The sequence below is a fragment of the Populus nigra genome, chromosome 1, assembly GCF_951802175.1.
Source record: "Populus nigra chromosome 1, ddPopNigr1.1, whole genome shotgun sequence".
Classification (NCBI taxonomy): Eukaryota; Viridiplantae; Streptophyta; class Magnoliopsida; order Malpighiales; family Salicaceae; genus Populus; species Populus nigra.
The window spans coordinates 689021-707310 of record NC_084852.1 but is presented as its reverse complement, the minus strand read 5'-3'; the positions used below and the strand labels follow the sequence as shown (position 1 = coordinate 707310).

Below are 18290 nucleotides of genomic sequence, written 5' to 3'. Positions count from 1 at the left end.
GAGCTTATAAAACAAATATACTTGATAGTGTTATAATTGTGAAGCAACACTAGATAAGTAATAGAAACTAAAAAAATTACAAAACTCAATTCTCAAGCAGCTTAATATTAAAAAAATAAAAAAATAAAAAAAAATTAAGTGGAAAAATATCGTAGCAATCCATGGTATTTTTTAAAAAAATTACAAATATAAATTTTTAATCAGCTCAATATTAAAAAAAATTAAAATTAAAAAAAAAAGTTGCAAAAAAATAAAGTAAAAAAAAAATGAAAAAGTGACAAAAAAAACAAAAAAAAAGGAAAAAAAAAAGGAATGCAGTAATATATTACTGTTATAATCCACAATATAAATGAAAACTTATTACTTAATAATAATACCTAGGCTTTCTGGATTATTAATTAGGAATAGTAATCGCTTAGCAAATTCTGCAACGGAGGATGGGCGACGTCCTAGGGAAGATAAAAGGTGATCCGGATATTGAACGAGATCGGGGAATCCAAACTCGGGAAGATCAGCTCGGGTATTGTGAGAAACGGTGCATTTTTTTTTCCTTGAAATATGAGATCGGAGGAAAGATTTTATGTTCAGTGTTAGATTTTTGGCTTTTCTTTGCTGTTCGGGACTTGTTCTTACGCGTAGAATGACTCTGTCCAGATCTGATTCTTTTTTTATAAATAAATCTCATTCTAATTCAATATTTATTTAAGTTTACTTTTCTTTAATCCATCCATCCATCCATCCAGGAATGACCTGCTAAAATACACGAGGAGTGCAGAACAAGGCATAGAATACCACAACAAGAAGCACGAGGTAAACTAATTTTAGATCGCTTACTGCTTTACCAGTTTTGATGATGAAAAAATTTGAAGGATTTTGTTGCTCAAAAACCTCAGACAACACACTCGAAGTCCCTCACTAATAAGGACAGGACGGCACAATGTTTTAACCCAAAAGTTCTCTACGATGTCTATCCATGTCATATTTTCCAGAGATTCATTAATCTTCATCTCGGTGCTTGAATGAACTTGTTAGGATTGTTTGGTGCATGAAATAGATAAACACTCTGTTTTGCCAGTATTGTTATGGTGTTGATCCATCATGCTGTAGAGTTCTATAACAACAAGTCCAAGGTAAATTTCTGGGCTGTGAAAACTCCTCGGGTTATTTCTATGTATTGGGTGGTTAAAACAATCAGCATCATCTAGTACTATTTGCTAGTTATAATGTTTATTTTATTTTATTAATTTTCCGCTGCTAAAAACAAATTAATTCTGTGTACTCCCAACTTATTTTTTTTGTTCCCGTCAATTTCTTTATCAGGGTGCTAAATTTAAGCTGGTGGAGATCATATCTGCATGTTCTTTCTTTTCTATGGGTGTTTGGGAGCATATCAACTTCACTGCTTCTGAAGACGACAAGTCTCTGAAATTGTTTTTTGCTGAATTGTCACATGGAGAAGCTCATTGGGGAAGGAATCATAATACAGAGGCCGAAAAAATCACTGCATGTTGTTTGTTGGAAGAAGGTGAATTATGCATTTCTTTTGTTCCTTCTTATTCGCACTCTGGTGTGTTTGTCGATTTCTATGCACGAGTTGTATTTTATCATTACATGCATAGTATTTTATATTATTGTTTCTGGTTTGTTTATTATTATTATAGGGTCTACCAAAGATTACTGTGGATTTTGTCCCCATGAAGACAAAGTTTATCACCCTCTTCAGGGATTTACAGCGGGGATTCGCTGGTGATTTTCTCGCTTTTTGTTGAGGAGCTTCCTTCAACCAATATGCCGAAAACTATAATGAAGCGCAACCTTATTCCCACCCAATAGTATCCTACCCTACACCCCTTCAGCTAGCAAACGAATTTTCCCACAGATCCATTTGTTAAAGCTTTCTCAGTTTTAATGGTCCATGTGCATGTTTGAATAGCTGTCTTGCGAATTTGTATGTTGTTGTTGCGGTATCTTTACAATGGAAAGAAATGAAAAGAAACTAAGCTTGCGAGTTTGAATGAGCTTGAAATATTCTTCATTTGAAGGATTGTGAGTGCACTAAGCTTATTTTAAAGTGTTTGTGTGGCATCATCTTTCTTTGATTTCTATAAGCAGGCTTATGGATTTTTGAATGAAGGGAAGCTGTCATTATTCCAGTGTTTCAACCTTGATCCCTAGCACCTTAAGGATAGGTGTGGACCGTGGTAGAGGAAAATGGTGAGTGCACTTAATTTTTAAAATGATTTTGGTTGGTATAGGTATTTGACTTTAGCTGTCTAAACTCACCATTTTTATTGATTTCGATGCCTATTGTTTTCGTATAGGTCTTGACTCCCTTCACCAGTTTTCAGAAGAAAATCAAGTGGAATTTGTATCTGTAGTGATTATAGTTATTAGTTATACTTTGAACATCAAATGCTATTTTAATATAGTATATTAAAATAGCATTTGCAAGTTAATTGATCATAGTGCAAAAACAGCAGACGACAATCTAAGGATTTGTGTCTGGGTATATGTATTTGACTTTAGCTGTCTAAACTCTAAACAATGTTTGTTGACTTGTGGGAGCTTGTAACTGTTTATTTTATGGCCTTTCTATAATCCTATGATCCATATTGACGTAAATCTGGATGTTAAACAAGAAATTGATTAGGTTTTCACTCAATTACGTGCCCTCTTTTATATGTATATACTAGTTGCTATGTCTGCACGTTATCGCAGGCTTATGATATGCTTGTGCGTTGTTATGGATTTGTAAAAAAAAATATATAATATGTATCTATAATGTAGTTGTAGATCCAATTTAGAAACTGATTTGAAAGTGGCCATTGAATCAACCCGCGGGTCATGGATTCAATTATTTTTATTAAAATAATATTATTTTTTTATCAAAATATTCTTCTTGATGCTGTCTTAGTCAAGTTGGGATCAAATTTGATTAGATGAACGAGAGTTTCACCAGGGTCATATCTTGGAACTTATTTGGGTCATGAATTTTTTCAGGTTGGCCTAGAGCAGTTTAACAACTATGATCCACAATGCACTATAATATAATATTGATTAATAAAGTTTGAAGCTTCTATAAGAACTCACACTCTTAGTAATAGTTTTGGAAAATTGCCGCTAACTTTCTATGATTTAGTCAAAATTGCATATGTTTATCTAGTTTTTTAAAATTATAATTTACATCGAAAATTTTGATACATGCATAATAATTTACATTTTATAACAAGCACGCTAAAAAAATCAATAAAAATTATTTGATTATTTATAGGGTTGTTATTTGTTTTTATTTAATGACTTGAGAGCTCTTATATTCAATATTATAAATTTACATTGAATAAAAAAACTTAAATATTACAATCTGCCATTAAAAAAAAAAAACCTAGCATTCTTCTTCCACCCATCTTCTTCCCCTTTGTTTTTCTTTCTTGAATCGTTCTTGTTCATGATTTGATATAATTTGTTGTTACGAGGGATCTTAATGAGGAATTGTATATAATGCATATATCACAGTTTTTTCTTAAAAATTCTTTCTTTCATTTTTTTAATTTTAATTTGTTGTTAAAGATATCGAATTAGGTTCGCTAGCCATCACTCATTTTCAACGGATTGTTTAGGATTGCATTGACGTAGTCTAAATTAACTCGAGATATTACAAAAAAATTCTGAAACTTAAAAATAACATGCTATATGTTTTTTATTTTAACACTATGATCATTAAACAGTTGTGTAAACAAATTCTTTAACATAGTCATACAAAGCCTTGGCTTTTGCAGGATCAAAAATCTCCACACCATGGAAGCCATCCTCATCAAACCTCGCAACCACGTCCACTCCACGCGACTCTAACATCTTCACCAGTTCCTTTTGCTTGTCAACAAGTGGATCCCCACCGTATCCTCTAAAGAAACACCTCGGCAGCCGTTCGATTTTGTTCTTTTCAAGAGACCCGCCAACAATGGGATTGCAATACTCATGATCACGATCGGTGTCTTCAGGCAAAGACAGAGCCCACATCCTATCACTAATAGCCAATGGCAAAACCGGATCATTGATCAACCTCTTCTCTGATTCAGTCCTGGTGACAGCAGAAAAATATTCAAGGCAAGCAAGTTTGCATGGTAAGCAATATTGCCACCAGCACTCATGCCCATCAAGAAACACCTTGAAAAATCAAGGTACTCTTTAAACCAAGGTTCACAAGAAGGGCCGTTGATATCCAAAACTTGTTTTTGGACCCACTTGATAGACTCCATAGCATCTTCATATGCAGCGGGAAGGCGACGTTCAGGGGCAAGACTATAGTCAACAGACAGGACGAGAGCGGGGAAGTGAGAAGCCATGTCACTGCATGTTTGATGGAAAACAAGAGTTGCAGCACTGTAAAGAACAAAGCCACCTCCATGATAGTAAATAATGAGAGGGAGTTTGGTGTTTTGAGGGGGATTTAGGGGGCGAAATAAACGAAGAAATGTTTTGTTGTTGGGGTTTAGAGGGATGTCTTTCGAGAGCGAAAGTTTTTTGGAACCTGGAGTTATTTGTTCCGTTGGTGGTACGTCAGGAAATGGGCTGTTTCTAGTGAGTGAGCCATCTGGATTCTCCACAAAATCGCAGAGATCTGTTAACTTGACAGAAGAAGCTAACATGGTTGAGACAAGGTAGTAAATTCTAAGGGAGATGAAGAACAGTATGCAAGAGGAGGAATTACTAGAAGGAAGGGGAGTGAATGATGGTAGTCAATGTTGAAATCTTTATGGGACCATCCACTGGAACCATGGAGAAGCCACCTTCGTTGAAGATGTTGGTGTCCAGGGGGTTTCAGTAATTTTTCCATTCGTGGACTATTAAATAAATATATAAATTTTTTTAAAAATTAATTATTAATTTATATATATAAATTTTTAAAGTTAACAATAAAATTTTAATTCAAATACACTATTTAAAATATAAAAAATAAATTGAAAAGTACATATAATTGAAGTATTGAAATTGTATCTTTCGATATTTTGTGAAATATAATTCATCTATAATTGAATTTGAATTGATATTGTAACAACTTCTCAATCGGGATAAAATAACAATTTCATGTCAACTGAAAAACAAAGTAATTAAATATTTTCCTTCTCTCAATTTCTCCTTTCTTCACTTGATTCTTCCTTAAATTAATGTTTTATAAGTTGGACTTTGTAAGTTTATAAGGTTATTCTCTAACTTTTTTTTATTTTTTTTTATGTTTTTCCCTTACTTTTCTCTCTTTCTCTCTCGCCTTTTCTTTATTTTTTTTCCTATTTTGCTTCTGCCTAGTGGACAACATATAAAAGGAAGAAAAAACTGATTTGTTTTATTTTTTAATGGCAAATAACCATTTTACCCTTAATGAGTCGTTTTGCTTTTATTTAACGGTTTTTTTTTGTTAGAACTAACAAACTCCGTTCATTCTAAAATTTTAACTAGATTTTATTCAATATATTTTAAGATCCCTCGTAAAATTTCAGCTCAATCTAATGGTTGGATTGTAAATTACGTTCAATAACATAAAACTAGTCAAATTATAATTTTTCATCAAATTTCTGAATTTCTCCAAAACTTCTAAAATTTTAACTCAAACTAGAACATCATATTAAAAGGTTCAATATAAATTTTTAAATTTTTTAATAACTCAATCAAGAATTATAATTTTTTTATACAAAATTACTCAAAAAAATATTAATAAAATCTTGATCTGAAATATAGTCCATCCAATTCTTTAATATGCCTCCGCTCATGGTGGTGCATATGAGAGTTATCTCTTATTTCTTTGCATTTATCTTTGAAAAATTCCGCCTAACAGTCAAACTTGTATTAATATATCAAAATTATCTGTTGACAAACTCAAATTTAATGGCCAGGGAAACTTCCTATAAAACCCAAAATCTCTCCCATAAAAATATAGGTTTACGCTCGGCATACTGTCCAGCACCCTCGATGCTAGCTAGGCGTGCAATTCTATACCCTTCCTATATTTTTTGGGCTCAAGCTCCGTGTCTCAGCCATAAATCCCAAGCAGCGTGCTTGAATCTAATATTTTCCCTCCATGACGGGTTCAGGGAATTCACCTAAACCCAACATTTTCTTCAGAAATTTGGTAATTTTTCAGTAGCCCACGCATGTTCTGCGGTAATTTTTTCAATTACTAACTATCAGTCATCTTGTTTTACCGAATCAACTACTAATTATCAATCCTCTTAGTTAGAAAAAAAATATCAAACTATTTTACCCATCATCGTTAACAAAAACTCATTCAAGACAAAAAGACGATGGAGAAACATTGATTTAGTGGCTGATAAACGGTCCCAAGAAAGACTATTTTTGGCTAGGAGATAAATGACGAGTGGATCTACCTTGATGGAGTGTTTTTGTCACTACTTTATAGACAAAACTTCCAGCCTGCAAGGCTGAAAATATTGGATGATATCTCCAAGTGGATTTTTTTTTTTTTGTATTTACGTTCATGCAAAATCTCATCTCTTATCTCCAAGTGGATAGTGTCATTTTCTAGTTGATTAAAGAGGTAAATATTAGTAAATATTATAGATTATTATTAAAGAGATAACATTTTTACTATTTCTCTTTAAATCCTCTTAACACTTGTTGTGGAAAAGGATTGATTTCAATGCTTTATTCAAATCCTGCACAAAGTTGCAGCAGGTTAAATGTGCTCATACACTTGTTGTGGTGTCAGGGAGATTTAAAGACAACTTCCTTTCCTCAAAGATTGTAAATTTGTATTCTCAGCATGGTGATGTTTCGTTAGCCTGGTGGACTTTTCACCACCTACCAAATAAAGATGTTTATACCTGGAATTCTAAGGCATTTGCTTATGTTAGCCATGGTTGTTTCCGCGAAGCCTTGGGTTGTTTCAACCAGTTCTTTTCAACCTCTGGTCTTCGACCTGATTTTTACACTTTTCCTCCTGTGGTTAAAGCTTGTGGAGATCTGCTAGATGGGAAAAAGATACATTGCTTGGTTTTAAAGTTGGGTTTTGAATGGGATGTATTTGTAGCTGCTTCCCTGGTACATATGTATTCGCGATTTGGGCTTGTGGGGGATGCAAGAAAATTGTTTGATGATATGCCTGCTCGTGATAGAGGTTCATGGAATGCAATGATTTCTGGTTATTGTCAGAATGGGAATGCTGCAGAAGCGTTGGATATCACAGATGAGATGAGATTGGAAGGGGTAAAAATGGATGCTATTACTGTTGCCAGTGTTCTTCCTGTTTGTGCACAAGTGGGTGATATTTTAAGTGGCAAGTTAATTCATTTGTATGTTATAAAGCATGGATTGGAATTCGAACTGTTTGTGTCTAATGCTTTGATTAACATGTATGCCAAATTTGGTAGCTTGGGGCATGCGCAGAAAGTTTTTGGTCAGATGGTGGTAAGAGATATTGTATCATGGAACTCGATGATTGCTGCATATGAGCAAAACAACAATCCAGTTACAGCTCATTTATTCTTTCATAAGATGCAAGAAGCTAGAGTTCAACCTGATTTGTTGACTCTAGTCAGTTTAGCTTCCATTGTTGCTCAACTAAATGATCATCGAAATAGCAGGTCTGTTCACGGATTTGTCATGAGGAAAGGTTGGTTTATGGAATATATTATCATTGGGAATGCGGTTGTGGATATGTATGCCAAAATTGGCAATTTAGATTCTGCGCGTGCAGTTTTTGGAGGACTCCCCATTAAAGATGTGGTTTCTTGGAATACTTTGATCACTGGTTATGCTCAAAATGGCCTTGCGAGTGAGGCAATTGAAGTATATCTTTTGATGGAAGAACACGAAGAGATAATCCCAAATCAAGGGACATGGGTAAGCATTCTACCAGCCTATTCCCATGTGGGAGCCTTGCAGCAAGGAATGAGAATTCATGGACAAGTTATTAAAAATTGTCTCTACTCAGATGTCTTTGTTGGCACATGCCTCATCGACATGTACGGTAAATGTGGAAAATTAGATGATGCAATATCATTATTCTACCAAGTACCTAGAAAAAATTCAGTCCCTTGGAATGCTATGATATCATGCTATGGAGTTCACGGGGATGGTGAGAAAGCTCTTGAGCTTTTTAGAGAGATGAGAGCTGAGAGAGTGCAGCCAGATCATATAACATTTGTATCGCTATTGTCAGCTTGTAGTCATTCAGGTTTGGTCAGTGATGCTCAGTGGTGCTTTAACATGATGGAGGAAGAGTACGGAATTAAGCCTAGTTTGAAGCACTATGGTTGCATGGTAGATTTATTTGGTAGAGCTGGGGAATTGGAAATGGCATTCAATTTTATAAAAACAATGCCAATTCAGCCTGATGCTTCTGCATGGGGTGCCCTTCTCAATGCTTGCAGAATACATGGAAATATTGAGCTGGGTAAACATGCTTCTGAACGTTTGTTTGAAGTTGATTCAGAGAACGTTGGCTACTATGTATTGCTATCAAATATTTATGCAAACGTTGGGAAATGTGAAGGAGTGGATGATGTGAGATCACTAGCTAGAGATAGGGGATTGAGGAAGAATCCTGGATGGAGCTCAATCATATTGAACAACAAGGTCGACGTCTTCTACACTGGCAACCAAACTCATCCAAAATGTGAGGAGATATACAGGGAGTTGAGGGATTTGACTTCAAAAATAAAGACCATTGGTTATGTTCCAGATCTTTGCTTTGTGTTGCAAGATGTTGAAGAGGATGAGAAGGAGCACATCCTCATGGGCCATAGTGAGAGGCTGGCTATTGCTTATGGAATTATTAGCACCTCTCCTAAAACTCCTATTCGGATCTTCAAGAACTTGAGGGTCTGTGGTGATTGCCACACTGTAACAAAATTTATATCTATAATTACTGAGAGGGAAATTATTGTGAGGGATTCCAGCCGGTTCCATCACTTCAAGGGAGGAACTTGCTCTTGTGGGGACTATTGGTAACATGAATCATGATTGAATATTTGTTAAAAGAACCTTGATGAATATGTCTGTTACCTGGTGCCAAGGAAAATTTCGTTAAGCTCTGCTGTCCTGATGAAAATCAAATACTGTGTACAGAAGTTTTATTTAATTATGTGATCATACACCTTTTTCCTTGATTAAAGAATACCATGGTCAGTAGTTCAAACTGCCTTCAACTCCTCCATGAATTTACATGTCTCGGTTACTTCAAGACCTTTTAAATAACATGATGGGCTTTTGCTTGTTCTCTTCGGCTTGAACCTTTAAACTGAGTATGTCTATTAATAACAAAAATAATTATATTAATAATAATAAAAATACTGATCTCTCCCTTAGTTGCTATAGTAATGGTGATGATGATGAAAATAAAAATAATGATAATATTAGTTATACTAGCTGTGATAATAATTATAACAATAATAATAATAATAGCAATGCTAATAATAATAATAATAATAATGGTGGTCATAATAATAATAACACCGTGACTAATAATTGTTATAATAATAATGATGATAATTTATCATTCGATATTAGATTGCTGAGAATTGAGTTTTACTGCTTTTCTATATATGATATTTTTTACCTAATATCCCGGATTATTGATTTGGAAAGTTTATATGGCTCAATGTTCTTTTTTATTTTTTGCTTTATTTTTTTTAATTTTATCATTTAATATTATTTTTTGAAAATAAAAAAAGTCATCCAAATTTCCTTTAAACCTATTAAATAAATTAATTTATATCAAGTTAGCTCTTAAACATTTATCGTCTTGCTATAGCATTGCAAAAAAAATATTTGTGCTCTTAATAACTTTTTTTTAATGTTTTTAAAAACATAGTTCAGACCGCGGTGGAGCGCAAATAAATAAATTAATGATAACATAAATTTGTGTTCATGCTAAATAAACTTATTAAAATTTAAAAATAAGTTTTTATAATAGGCTGTACAAAAGGAACACCTGCTAATATTATTAAAAATATTTATTTTATCTTATTCAAGAACAAAATAAAAATTAAATGAAATTCAATAAAATAATATTTAAAAATATTCTTAATTAATTTAAGAATTTATAAAAAAAATAATGTATATAATATAGTTTAAATGGTAAACAAGCACAATGTAGAAACCATAAAATGGTGAATTCACATAATCTGAACAATTCATGCATCAACAATAACCCAAATATTGGATATTGGCCTGGATATGATTCAAATTTGAAATCTTATCTCGTTGGCAAGTTTTGTCCAAACACGTAACTATTTAGAATGCAACATAAATCCATTAATAAATATTTATCTTAAGTTAAGTTCGAAATTTTATCTTGTGAAAGTCTCTTTTCCCTGCTTAATATTTACCTTATATGTTAAGTTATTATAATTTATAGATAGGGGTGATTATTTTTGGTTCGATTCGGTTTTTATAAAAAAAAATAACCAAACCAAAATTCTTTTTAAAAAAACCAAAACCGGTTCAAACCGACCTGTTTTGGTTTGGTTTGGTTTTTTAGGACAAAACCGGTTCAAACCAATTTGGGTTGGTTTTTCCGGTGTGGCTCTGTTTTCTTGGTTTTGGCTCGGTTTTTTCCCGTTTTAGCTCGGTTTTTCCATTTTTTTTCTTATAAAACCGAACAGGCCTGCTTTTTCAAAATTTTAATCGGTTTTTTTCAATTCGATTTTTTTAATTATTTTTTTTTCTGATTTTCTTAGTTTAATCAGTTTTTCTGTTTTTTTATTCATTTCTATTTATAGATAATATGATATAGAAATAAAAGATATGTAATCCAATAAGATATACCTTTCCATTATTAGTCCTATAACCTCGCCTGTATAACATGACAATGGGAGAGCCTATCCTTATTCTTTGCAATAAAAAAAACAAGTAATCAGCATTTACATATCTCTAAGGTATTTTCATAACAAAGAAAGAGAGATGGAGAAGTCTTCATTCAAGCTGACTTTCTTGGTCTTTACACTCTTAATCATCGCTTCTTGTTAGTCTCTCTCTCTCTCTCTCTCTCTCTCTCTCTCTTATATTTCATTCTAATTTCACACACAAACGACAGGTTCACATGTAGGAGAAGCAAGAAGCACTGTGATTACATTGTGTTGCAATAAAGATGCAGACTGTGCAGGCCAAAGATGTTGGTGTATAGGCAAGAAATGTTTGTGTAATACTTGTTTTTGTCAGAACCATAAGTGTGTTTGTAAGGTTTAATCCTCCTTAAGCGATGCCATCGTCAGAGCTCAAGTAGAAAAACCGGGACGTTGATTAAAAGGACCTCTATACATGCCGGTGCCATGAGCAAATAAATTGTCATGAATAATGTTTTTATTTTAAAAAATAATAATATGGTTGTTATCGATAAGTCCAGCCACCACAATTTGTCGACACAAAGCTTCTTTTTCTTGTTTTTATTTTTTTATTAAGCTTTACTCCACCAACTAAACAGACCATCTTATTTAAATTTTAAATTAATTTATTGATATTTGTTATAATATTAATTTATTTAATATTTATTTTGACGAATTGCAGCACCAATATTATCCCTTGTTAACTAAAGGTTAAGGAAGAGAAATCGTTTAAACTTCTAATGAATGGATCAGTGTTATTATCAATTAGAAAATGACAAAAATTAGTGATAAGAAGTGGGCTCTGACTTTGCCTGAAGATACTTGGAGATATTATCCAATATTTTCAGCCTTGGAGGCTGGAAGTTTTGTCTATAAAGTAGTGACAAAAACACTCCATCAAGGCAGATCCACCCGTAATTTATCTCCTAGACAAAAATAGTCTTTCTTGGGACCATTTATCAGCCAATAAATCAATGTTTCTCCATGGTTCCATAAAAATTTCGACATTGACTACCATCCATTCACTTCCCTTCCTTCTATTCATTCCTCCTCTTGCATACTGTTCTTCATCTCCCTTTGAATTTACTACCTTGTCTCAACCATGTTAGCTTCCTCTGTCAAGTTAACAAATCTCGGCGATGTTGTGGAGAATCCAGATGGCTTACCCACTAGAAATAGCGCATTTCCTGACGTACCACCAACAGAAAAAATAACTCCAGGTTCCGAAGAACTTTCGCTCTCGAAAGACATCCCTCTAAACCCCAACAACAAAACATTTCTTCGTTTGTTTCGCCCTCTAAATCCCCCTCAAAACACCAAACTCCCTCTCATTATTTACTATCATGGAGGTGGCTTTGTTCTTTACAGCGCTGCAACTCTTGTTTTCCATCAAACATGCAGTGACATGGCTTCTCACTTCCCCGCTCTCGTCCTGTCTGTGGACTATCGTCTTGCCCCTGAACATCGCCTTCCCGCTGCATATGAGGATGCTATGGAGTCTATCAACTGGGTCCAAAAACAAGTTTTGGACATCAACGGCCCTTCTTGTGAACCTTGGTTTAAAGAATACCTTGATTTTTCAAGGTGTTTCTTGATGGGAATGAGTGCTGGTGGCAATATTGCTTACCATGCAAACTTGTTTGCCTTGAATATTGATATCAAACCCTTGAAAGTCATTGGTTTGATATTGAATGTCCCCTATTTTTCTGCTGTCACCAGGACTGAATCAGAGAAGAGGTTGATCAATGATCCGGTTTTCCCATTGGCTATGAGTGATAGGATGTGGGCTCTGTCTTTGCCTGAAGATACCGATCGTGATCATGAGTATTGCAATCCCATTGTTGGCGGGTCTCTTGAAAAGAACAGAATCGAAAGGCTGCCGAGGTGTTTCTTTAGAGGATACGGTGGGGATATACTTGTTGACAAGCAAAAGGAACTGGTGAAGATGTTAGAGTCGCGTGGAGTGGACGTGGTTGCGAGGTTTGATGAGGATGGCTTCCATGGTGTGGAGATTTTTGATCCGGCAAAAGCCAAGGCTTTGTATGACTATGTTAAAGAATTTGTTTACACAACTGTTTAATGATCATAATGTATTGGCTACATCAACCGGAAGTAAAAAGTTGTCTGGTTTGATCAGTAAGTACTGTTTCTCTTGATTATAAGTTGATTGATCACACATGAACACTTCCGGTCTCAATCACCCATGTTGGCTTGGCAAAGTTCAAGCTTTGTATTGGAGTTGCCTTTTCTTGTAATAAATTTTGTATAGAAAAGCAATAATAATAATATTATCATTGAAAATAATAAAAATTCCATCTTTAAATTTAAAGTTTTTTAATCTAATAGATATTTGATATAATACTCATTCATCACTCGTGATCTGCCTAGAAAATTCAACTTGACAGTCCCGAATCGACTAAAAAAGTCACACAAAATCACCTCGTTTTCCTTTCCAAAATCAACCCGAAGCTAGCCCAACAATTCTTAGAATTCCAGTCGCTAACAGACTCAAAGAGACCATTTGATTTTCTGTGTTCCTACTGGTCCAGTGATGAGTAATTTACTATCAACCATAAAAGAGTCAGGGAAGAAGAGAAGAAGAGACAGAAGTAGGAAGGATTTTATATTATTATCTGCATAATCAAGAACAACCTATTGGTTATATTTTAAAGCCCACTAAACTTGGAAAGTTAAATTAACAATATGCTCAAAGATAGAAAAGCACTAACAACACGAAACTAACAATAAAAAAATATCCTCCTACTACACTAGTTTCAAGCAACCATCAGTAACCATCAAAGACCCATTCCTCACACACCCCTCCTACGTGTCCCTCTACATACATAATCATATCAGTTTCCCCCTCTTAAAATTCCTTGTCCGCAAGGAAATACAGGATAGGACTTACCCAAGTGACGTTCATCTTCCCAAATGACATCTTCTACTGAGGCTCCCTTCCATTTAATTAGAACCTCAACTTTCAGAAGGTATCTGCCTTTTTGGATGACTTGACCATCAAGAGTGAGGATGAATGACAGTTTCATTAGTCACAGGAGGAAGCTGAGTCGAGATGGTAGTGACGGTCCAACATGTTTTCTCAACATGCTTACATGAAAGATGTTGTGAATCAGGCAAAGCCAATCGATAAGCCACTGGTCCAAGGTCCAACTTTTTCAATGATTTTATATAGATCAAAGTACCTGAGTTACAACTTTAAAGAGCTGTGAAATGCCACTTATGTCTGTCAGTAAGGTTGCAGTTTCAGGTATACAAAGTCGCCCACCTCAAAGATGACCTCACGACGTCGCTGATCCGCTTGACATTTCATCCGCTCCTGAGCTAACGAGAGATTCTTTCTCAACTCACGCAGGATGGCATCTCGATCATGCAAATATCCATCAACAACCTGTACTTTTAAAGTTCCTCGAACATACATCAATAAACTTGGAGGTGGAACACCATACACTGCTTCAAAAGATGTCATTTTGGTAGATGAATGGACTGAGGTGTTATAGCTAAATTTGTCCATAGAATCCAGTCAATCCATTTTCTTGGCTGGACCCTGCAAAACACCTCAAGTATTGCTCCAAGACTCGATTAATTACCTCTGTTTATCTGTCGGTTTGAGGATGGTAACTGAAACTATGCACAACTTAGTCCCCCGAAGCTGAAACAACGTACACCAAAAAGAGCTAATAAATACTCGGTCCTTGTCACTAACTATGGAAGATGGTATTCCATGAAGTCGGACAATGTTAATTTGAGACGAAAGCATGTACAACTGTGGCAGCGGTACATGGATGTTTCATATACTCCCCCATCTCCATTATTCTGCTAGTGAACAATGAAAAGTCCATTATTCCTGCGTTGGACTAGTTCTGGTCCAAATCAAAATTTCTGTCCATAGTATTTGTGTTGCCTTGCGTCCGACATCCAATATATGAGAAATATGAAAAATTTGAATTAGATAAAAGGAATGGTTAATAAATCTATTTGCAACAATAAATTCCTTTTAGAAAATAAGAACATATAAGCCCAATTCAGTGATGTATATTTACCGGTCGAGAAACTATTCAGTGGACAGAACCGTCCCCAAGTTTGGAGCATTACAGTTTTAAAGAAAGAATAAGTGACATTGTTGTTGTTTTTTATAGGTAATAAATTGCAACGCCAAAAAGAAAGGTGAAAAAGTGATAATATCAAATCTACAATTCCATAATTCATTAATTATGTCCATTATATAAATTATTTCTTACTAACAGTTACTATCAGGTAAGCCAACAACCTAAATATTTGCATCAATGACAGTAGCTATTACCAGGTAAGCCAACAATTTAAATAGCATCAATGACAGCAACTCAAGACGAGAAGAGGTATTGTTATTCGTGTGTCTTCAAAGTGTTTTTCGCTTATAAATATATTAAAATAATATATTTTTTTATTTTTTAAAAATTATTGTTGATATTAGCACATCAAAACAATCTCAAAACATAAAAAAAAAAAAATTTTAATAAAAATATTTAAAGTTTAAAATAACACAGTGCAAACAAGCTGGAAGTAAAACCATGCCGCCCACTCACAATTTTTAGTCACACTTTGTTTTGCAAGATGATAGCCATATAGTTTTTGCATCGCATAGAATATGAAAGAAAGACGCAAAAACCTAGATGCAAGGATATAGTTGTTGATGAAGCAACTAGTTAAAAACAAATCGTGGAAGGAATATGTGAGGTTAGTCTCTTTATGTTTACTTAGAATTGCGTAGAATTAAAATTATAAAACTCCTGTAGGAAAAGAAATGAGCATCAACGAAAAGAAAAAAAAAGGATTTTACTATTATCTGTTACTTTACTTGGAATTATTTCTGAAATGAAAACATATTTATTCATGACAATTTATTTGTTTGTTGCACTGATATATCTAGAAGTGCTTTTAATCAATGTTCTGGTTTCCCTACTTGAACTCCATTAATGATGGCATCGCTTAAGGAGAATTGAAATTTACAAGCACACCTCTTGCTGGACTGACAATAACACTTATCACACCAGCATTTCTCGCCTACACAATCTGAATCTCTTTGACAACGAAATGTAATCACAGGCCCTCTTGCTTCTCCCACATCTAAACCTGACAATTACAAGTACACAATAATTTTATTTTCTTTTTAATGGAAAGTACACAATAATATTATATATATGTTATTTTTGCTATAAATAATATGTGTGTGTTTATTGTGTGATTATTAGAATGAAATATATAATCGTATGTGAGAGAGAGATAGAGAGACTAACAAGAAGCGATGATTAAGAGCAAGGTTGTTAAAATCGCGATTTTAACACGGCACGGAAAATGCAAAACAAACTCAGATCGTAAAAACGGATCGTAAAATCGTAAAATCATAAGGAATTTTAAAATACATTAACAAAAAATTCATGTTTCAAATACATAGTTCAACAATTCAAGAATCAACTCAAATCAGCCCTGCAATCGATCCAAACATTTTATGATTGTAATTAACCTTTTGTTATACATAACAATTCACAAAACTATAATATTTTCAATGTGCTTCAGTACATATACTATACAATTAAATTTTTTGTAAAATCATTCCATCATTCCAAATTTCCATCAATAAAATCAATTCCATCATTCCATCCTATACTGAAATGGCATCCTAAAATCATTTCATTATTCCACAGTCCACAGCCCACACCACACACCACATAGACACAGAGCAGCAGGCAACAACAACTAATTAATTCAATTCAATTCAATTCCACAGTATACTGATGAGGGACATAAAAACATTCCATCAATTCCATTTAATTCATTCCATCAATTCAATTCAAGGGACATAAAAACATTATAAATGGACAAATTACAGGACCAACAAAATCATTCCATCAATTGTTATTCAAAATCATTATCAGTAAGAATATTTTTAAATATTATTATTTTATTGAATTTCATTTGATTTTATTTTGTTCTTGAATAAGATAATATAGATTTTTTTTATATATATAATATTAGCAAGTGTTCTTTTTATATAACCTATTATAAAAAAATTATTTCAAATTTTAATAAGTTGATTTAACACGAACACTGATTTTTGTTATCACTAGTTCATTTGTCCGCACTCCACTGCGGGCTGAACCATGATTTTAAAAACATATAACAAAAAAGTTATTAAGAGCTGAGATTTTTTTCATGAAGTGATAAATCTTGTGTTAAAAAAAACATGTGGATAGCTTATCAGTCATTGCCTTAACAAAGAATCTCGTGTTTCATGATAAAAGTAAATGTATTGACACAAGATTTTATTAGGTACGAGATTGCATACAAACTAGTCAAAGTCAAGTATGTGAAAACTCAAGACCAAGTCGCAGATATTTTCACTAAGCCACTTAAACATGATGTTTTTGCCAAGATGAGAGATATGCAAAGAGTTATAGGAAACCAATTTTAAAGGGGGATGTTGAAAATAAAAAAAGATTTTTGTTTTTTGTTTTTTCTGAAAAACAGAGGAACTGGTCAACCAATCAAATTAAATAAACCAGTTTACTAGTTGAGAACCGGATAACCGATTAAGTTGGTAGAATTACTTTTCCAATTCAAAATAGGATTTCTTTTGCTTAGTATAATTCCTTGATTATCTAGGACTTTAGACCTATAAATAAGCTTGTAATCAGAAGCATAAAACATAAGTATAATAGAAATGAAATGTGTATATAAAAGAAAACACTTAATGAAGGAGAAAGAGATTAGAGTGAGTGTTGTTAGTTTTTGAAAATGGTTACTAAATGTCGCACGTGTTTGGCGTCGCGATGAATCATCCACTTTCATGTATTTATCTATTTGGCAAATATGGGTAGAAAACGAATTCTTGTCTTTTATAAGTGGAAAGCAGAAATGAGAGTCGCCACCAAGTATTTTGGTCACTAGGAACCCTAAGTGGTCTTAGAGATTGGGTACGGAGACTGGTTGCGTAAAGGAAAGATATTAACACCCCAAATACGCCCTACTTAAGGTAAGCTGTATTGTTTGATTATCTGATAAAAAGCCAAGGTATTATTGTTTTCTAATTGGTGGTCTGTGTAAGCTTCAAGAAACGTCCTCATCGGTAATGAGGTCCTTATTTTATAAGGTGAAACTTAACCGTTTTGATGTCGACCAAAGAAACTAGTTTTAATATTAGAAGTATGTCTTACGTGTAAGTTCGTAATTCCAGATACTAAAAAAAAACAAAATATATTTTTTGAAAACTTGGCCTAGTTTTCACGACTTTAATAAACTGATTATTAAAGTCAAACTATATGCTAACATATATTTTTGAATTTTCTTTGTATGAAAATACGATATGATTTTTTACTTTGTATGAAAATCTTTGAGAAACTTGGTTGTATGCAAGAAAAAAAAACATCCTTTTTTTATTGTAATTTTTTTGCAACATTT

At 33.6% G+C, this 18290-nt stretch overlaps 3 protein-coding genes and 1 pseudogene across 4 annotated transcripts; 3 read left to right on the top strand and 1 right to left on the bottom strand.

Moving 5' to 3' along the window:
• The first annotated feature begins 374 nt into the window (after window positions 1-374).
• LOC133694583 (uncharacterized) lies at window positions 375-2018 on the top strand. 2 transcript variants are annotated; one of them, XM_062116159.1, is made up of 4 exons: window positions 375-520; window positions 744-810; window positions 1321-1525; window positions 1662-2018. In XM_062116159.1, exons 1-4 carry the CDS (start codon window positions 438-440, stop codon window positions 1748-1750), a joined length of 444 nt encoding a protein of 147 aa, XP_061972143.1. In that variant the 5' UTR covers window positions 375-437; the 3' UTR covers window positions 1751-2018. The 2 variants fall into 2 exon arrangements, with proteins under 2 accessions (XP_061972143.1, XP_061972135.1); XM_062116151.1 differs by having other exon boundaries at window positions 375-535.
• A 1654-nt stretch (window positions 2019-3672) lies between these two features.
• Window positions 3673-4703, bottom strand: LOC133686184 (probable carboxylesterase 8; annotated as a pseudogene).
• Window positions 4704-6627: 1924 nt separating this feature from the next.
• Window positions 6628-9094, top strand: LOC133700788 (pentatricopeptide repeat-containing protein At4g33990-like). The gene has a single exon (XM_062124453.1). It carries the CDS (start codon window positions 7060-7062, stop codon window positions 8962-8964), a length of 1905 nt encoding a protein of 634 aa, XP_061980437.1. The 5' UTR covers window positions 6628-7059; the 3' UTR covers window positions 8965-9094.
• Window positions 9095-11787: 2693 nt separating this feature from the next.
• Window positions 11788-12978, top strand: LOC133700800 (probable carboxylesterase 8). Its single transcript, XM_062124462.1, has one exon. The coding sequence runs from the start codon at window positions 11941-11943 to the stop codon at window positions 12916-12918; it is 978 nt and encodes a 325-aa protein (XP_061980446.1). The 5' UTR covers window positions 11788-11940; the 3' UTR covers window positions 12919-12978.
• The last annotated feature ends 5312 nt before the right edge of the window (window positions 12979-18290 follow it).